Source organism: Pundamilia nyererei, unplaced genomic scaffold, assembly GCF_000239375.1.
Source record: "Pundamilia nyererei isolate P.nyererei 1_Seehausen unplaced genomic scaffold, PunNye1.0 scaffold00315, whole genome shotgun sequence".
In the NCBI taxonomy this organism is placed as follows: Eukaryota; Metazoa; Chordata; class Actinopteri; order Cichliformes; family Cichlidae; genus Pundamilia; species Pundamilia nyererei.
This window is the reverse complement of record NW_005187716.1, coordinates 526,205-532,349: the sequence shown is the minus strand read 5'-3', so window position 1 is coordinate 532,349 and position 6,145 is coordinate 526,205. Positions and strand designations below refer to the sequence as shown.

Sequence of the window (6,145 nt, the reverse complement as noted above, 5' to 3'; positions counted from 1 at the left end):
CTCAAACCTGTGGTGTTTTGTATGGTTGAGTGCAGTCAAAACTGTTGTGTCGCAGTTGTTGCTGTTGTCAGTGTAACACTGAAATTACCTGAAATAAATTTTGTTGTTATTTGGAATGGAAGGTGGAAAGAAGTCCCAGTTTAGGGGGATGATCTGTGGAGTAAATTAATACAGCAGAAAATATAGATATAATTCCCAAATGTAGACGTTCAAAACTCAGATAACTGTCAAACAACACATTATATGTCACGTTACCACCTATCCTGCTTGAACAAGTACTGCAGCGTTCAAAACTTTAATTTGCGTAAAATGTTTCAAGCACTTCAAGATCTGATATCTTTAGCCCTGCGGTAGACTCTCCAGGGTGTACTCCGCCTCTCGCCCTTTGGTAGCTGGGATATGCTCCAGCTCACCCACAACCCTGATAAAGATGGGTGGATGTAGATCTGTTATCTCCGTGTTGGTGTAGTTTCTACATCATCATAACAGTGTTGGTCCAAGATCAACATTGCAGCTGACCAATCTCGTTGTCTAAGCATTCACTTCGCATTAAGTAACTAAGTAAGTAAATTTTTATTTATATAGCACATTTCTAGATAAAAGATCACAAAGTGCTTCACAAGGTATAAAACAAAAACAGACAAAGGTTAACAAAATGCAATTCTAAAAAGATGTGTTTTTAGTTGTTTTTTAAAAGTGATCACTGAGTCCACAGATCTTAAGTTCTGAGGAAGAGAGTTCCACAGTCTGGCAGTGGCAAAAGCTCTGTCTCCCTTGGTTTTGAGCCGTATACTGAATAACAAGAAGGCCCTGATCACATGACCTCAGGGACCTATTAGGGACATAGGGCTGTAAAAGTTCAATGATGTAGGCTGGTGCTTGTCCTTGAAGAGCTTTAAATGTAAGAACCAGTAGCTTAAAATGGTCTCTGAATTCAACGGGGAGCCAGTGCAGCTGTATAAGCAACAGTGTTACATGAGAGTACTTAGATGTTTTTGTCAGAAGCCTTGCTGCAGCATTTTGGACAATCTGCAGACGCTCCAGGGAGTTTTTGTTTAGACATGTAAACAGTGAATTACAGTGGTCCAATCGCATGAATAACGATCTCCAGTTGAGTATGAGATACTAAAGGGCTCAATTTATAAATGTTTCTTAAATGATAGAAGCAGGATCGAACCAGAGATTTGATGTGGACATCCAGGGTAAGAGCAGAATCAAAGGTTACCCCGAGGTTCCTGATAGACGATTTCACAAATGTTGAAAGAGGACCAAGAGCATTCATTATGTTAGGTACATGTCTGTCTGGAGCACATACAAGGACTTCAGTCTTTTCTTCATTAAGTTGGAGGAAGTTGTCAGCCATCCATCTGTGGAGGAAATTATGATGCGCGAGATAATTGTCCGGTGAACAAGAGACAAAGGCTTGTGAAAAGACATGTTAAAAAGAATAAAGTGACTATCAGAGATAAAAATGTCTTCAGAACAAATAGAATCAATATTCAAACCCAAAGTAAAAACAAGGTCCAGTGTGTGTCCTTTGTTATGTGTGGGGCCGGACACATGCTGGGTAAAATGAAAAGAATCCATGATGTTGATAAAACCTCTGACAAAGCGGTCGGAGTCATCATCAACATGCATGTTAAAATCCCCAACTAAAAGCAGTCTGGACAACCTCATAATAGAGGACAGGAAGTCGCTGAACTCCGATAAAAACAAGCTATTTGGGCCAGGTGGATGATACACCACAGCACAATAAAAAGGATCCTTACTTCCAATTATAAACAGCTGTAGTTCAAACGAAAGAAAGAAATTACCAACATGACTAACTCAATTTGTCCATGTGCAAAAGTAACTTGAATAATATATCTATTATAATGTCTAAATTAACAAAGAAAGCACTTGAAATGATTACTATTTGTCCCAGAGCTGAGTTTTATAATAACAAAGGTTTTTTTTTTCTTCTTATTTCTCCACACTCCAAAGCCATGACAGCACAACAACATGATTGATCAGTTGCAATTTTGACCCTAGAACAGCACAGTTATACTGCTGCTGGATATCAGATACACCGTGTTTCAGTGAAACATGTTACTGCTGTGTTACTGCTCTCATTAAGCCAGGTTTCAGCAGAAAGCAAAGAATCCATTTTATTGCAGGTAATTGTGTTGTTAAAATAAAGCTGATGACGTGGTAACCATCATTTGTCATGCAGCTTTTTCCGGAAAGTCAAACAGTATTTACTGACTGCATAAAAATCATAGAAGAAGGAAGAAAGATGACGAGCCTGTTAATTATTCATTCGTAGCACGTCACTCATGTGTCCTTTGTAGGGAGTGGGGCCTGTTTGGGTCAAACATTATCAAAGTCACCGGTGCTGCTTGTGCGCGTGATCTGAGACGACTGCATGGTTTAAGGATCTGTGACTGTAGCCCAGTAGGTTTTTGTGTTTAGACTTTTGAGAAAAGGGCGAAGGTTTAAGAGACATGTTGATGGGTTTAGATTTTATTATTGTCATTTGTATTGGGAAATATTTAACCATATATGCTTAGAGGTGCATAATCGAGTGTGTAGTGATAGGATGTGTGATCTTTAGTAGTCTGCAAAGACTTTGTGTGCATTCCAGAGTGCTCTGGCATTCACACCCACACCCTGGGAGCATGGGAGAGGTCGTACCTTATTTTATTGTTTTATGGTAGGATAAACGTAGCTATGTCAGTTTTAGTCTAAGTGCCTTTTGTTTAGATGAACTGCTGGACTTCCAGACCAGCAGGTTTAGGGAAGTCATTTATGGGGTCACACTCTGACCCCACACACACACACACACACACACACACACAGACAAGGTATTCTTTGTCCACATGTATAGAGATTGACAGACCACATGACTTTTGCGCATTGCATGCCGGGAACTCGTGGCAAAACAATCCAAGTACCTGCATCAAATGCAAGCATTCATTCTCCAGTTCCAATACCTTCTTGCTTTTTCTTTGCCCCCCCAAAAAGGTATGTACAAAACGAAGGAGAACAATGCCGGTCCGTACAAAGACAGACTTGATGAAAAGTCAAAGAAAGGATACGAGGAAAAAATCAAAGGAGTGAAAGGGTCAGACCCTTACGAGCACACAGAGTGGACAAAAGACGTTAGCGTATTGCCCAACTTTCACCACGCTCATATTTATAATTATACAGTTCTTGGAGTGAGTGCATACACTCATGAAGTTTAGTAACTTCAGGTCACTGCAACAAGCCCAGGTACAGTTTACCGACGGATGGGTGCAGGACCTTGAAATGCACCGTGAACAAAGGTAAGTTTACCAGTCTCACAAATCGTCTTCATAAATACACATTCGTTAACAGTTTATTAATAGGATCTTTGAGCTCAACGGTAATTAATTAGTAGTGGAAATAATTTCTGATACGCGTTACAGAAATGTAGCAGTGACAATAATATTGTATGCAGTAATTGTACTGGGCAATTAGTGATACAAAACAACTGTTTTATCCTGTGAATAAAAGTATATGTTTTTGTCAATGTAACATGGTAATAACAGAAGCGAAACGCAATATTGTGTCAGGACAATTCACTATTTATTGTCATGGTTCGGATTTTGAGGAAGAGACATACGACTGGTATACAGCTGGGTCAACACAGATCATTTTATTAAAACACACAGTAGAGTGTGGGAAGAGCCGAACTTCCTCGAGCAGACCGCTCCCCATCCTTATATAATCCCGCTGACGTCACAGTTAGATCTTACTGGAAATGATAACAGTTCCTCACACTCAAAAAGTTCTCCTTATATGCACAATAAACAAAGGAGCATAGCGCGACAATTTCTGTTCAGCGCCAGACTTGCTTGTAACCTATATCACCAGTTATGTTATGAAAACTGACGTATTAACTACAACAGAAGACTGACCTTTGTGGGAATGCTTGGAGCAGACTAACCTGTGAGCTGGAGTGTTCTGGGACGTTATATTTGGTCTTTGAATGGCTGCAATTCAGGCCATCCGTCGCCTGTTTGTTACTTTGGAAACATGGCTCGAACAATTTCTCTTCAACGACGTAATCCGATAACAACTGATCTCTTTACCCGTCGGCTTCCCGTGGCTGTCATGCAACCGGCTATTGCAGTTAATAATACAACAGCTTCTTGACATTTTTTGTGTTTCTTTTTATCGCTGTATAACTGATTTCAATTGAAAGCCTGCGTGCGCTAGTACCTCTTGCCACGAGTTCCCAGAATCCTTTGCGGTTTTGCCCCTGAGTGACGTCACATTTTCAATCTCTATACCTATATGAAACATCATATGTTAATGACCCTATGCATATTTATGTAACCACAGTAAAAGGAGTGCTATGGGGAACCTGGCTGAGAGTCTGACGGAGGTCAAGTGGGTGGAACGACACTTGGCTCCAGGCAGGTCTCCCTCATGCAGGAGTAACACAAAGAACTTCGCCTACTTGTGTCTTGCTTTCTGCTGTGTAGTAAATTGTCTTGAACGTTCCAGCGAATAGGTTTATGCTATAAACTTATCACATCTCCACAGTTGAAAAAAGTACAACAGTGCCTTGTGTAGTAGGTGAATGTGAATACTTTTTATTTTAGCACAGGTGAAACTCAACTTGGACAAAGTTATTATAAGTGTGAGTATGTTAAATGATACAGATTTTATCGACCTGGGTAAAATCTTTCCTGATGATATATGCAGTATGCTGACAAAACTCAAAACATCTGATTTAAACATATAATCTAAAGCTATAAAAACTTGCTTAGATTATATGAAACAACTATCTATTGCAGAGCAGTGAACCAAACGAGCATCAGCACTGAGCTATGAAATGCTATAAAAAAGAATGCAGATCACATGCCAGGCTACATTTTCAGATTTCACTTCATGCTGCAGAAACAGAAGTAATATTTTCATATGTGTTTCATCGCTGTAAAACATATACATTTTTTTAAATTATCTTTGTCAGTTTCACTCAACCCACAGCAAAAATGGTTGCATCTTATCCACGGATGACCTGGGTTGTGACCACCGTCGAGGCAGCAGGGTATTGGTTTTCCCTGATCTTCAGCTCACGATGCATCTGGCACCAGACACAGTGATAACACCAAAATATTTTGCAGCAGTCATCACAGCACGAGCCCTGCAGGACAGGAAAATTGAAGAGGAAGACGAGAACTTTGTGATATATTTTGAATTTCTAACAATATCCTGTTTAGTCAGCTGACGTCTGAATGTCATGCTTAGGAATGAGAATTGAGAAATGGTGTTCAGTCATTTCAGCATACAAATCAGAGTAACATACAGCATATAGTTCAGTATACAGATGAAATTAAATGATGTTTATTTTCCATCTCTCCATTTTCTTATCCAGGGCTAAGTTGTGGGGGAGCAGCCTAACAAGAGAAGCCCAGACCTCCCTCCCCCCAGCCACTTCTTCAAGCTTGTCTGGGGGAACGCCAAGGCGTTCCCAAGCCAGCCGAAAGATATTATCTCCCCAGCATGTCCTGAGTCTGCCCTCGGTCCTCCTCCCTGTGGGATGTACCCGGAACACCTCACCCAGGAGACGCCCAGGAGGCACCCTTGTGCGATGCCTGAACCACCTCAAATGTTCCTTTCAGTGTGGAGGAGCAGCAATTCTACTTTGAGCTCTTCCCAGATGACCGAACTCCTCAACCTATCTCAAAAGGAGAGGCCAGTCACCCTCCAAAGAAAATTCATTTCCACTGCTTCTTTTGCTCACTACCCACAGCTCGAAAATAACAGGCAGGTTTACAGCATGAATTTGGACATTACTTTTATTTTTATTGCATAAAAAGACGAGAGCATGATGGTAAAGTGGCATCCAGGACAGAAATAACTGTATTATGCTGCTAATACAACTTCAGCTCTTTGCAAGCACCTGCACAGACAGCATGCTAACGCTAAGCTAGCCAAGAACCCAGAGTGATGCTGAAGCTGAATGAATGCTGAGCCCAGTCCAGCACCGTGGTCAAGTGAGCTGTCTTTTGTGAGCTGTGGTGAAGCAAGCTGCTGCTGAACTTCATCAGGTAACAAACAGATGAGCGGTCGGGCTCCACCCCAAGTTTCTATTTAGATTCATGCTGTATGTTTGATTTTTGATGTATTTTAT

General features: G+C 40.9%; 1 protein-coding gene across 1 annotated transcript in view; it reads right to left on the bottom strand.

Annotated features, from left to right (window-relative positions):
* Window positions 1–4,578: 4,578 nt before the first annotated feature.
* Window positions 4,579–6,145, bottom strand: part of LOC102199151 (placenta-specific gene 8 protein-like) — a 4,393-nt gene continuing 2,826 nt past the window's right edge. The window contains exon 3 of the mRNA XM_005751548.1: window positions 4,579–5,155. Coding sequence (XP_005751605.1) covers window positions 5,015–5,155 — 141 coding nt within the window. The 3' untranslated portion in view covers window positions 4,579–5,014. The remainder of the gene's footprint in view (window positions 5,156–6,145) is intronic.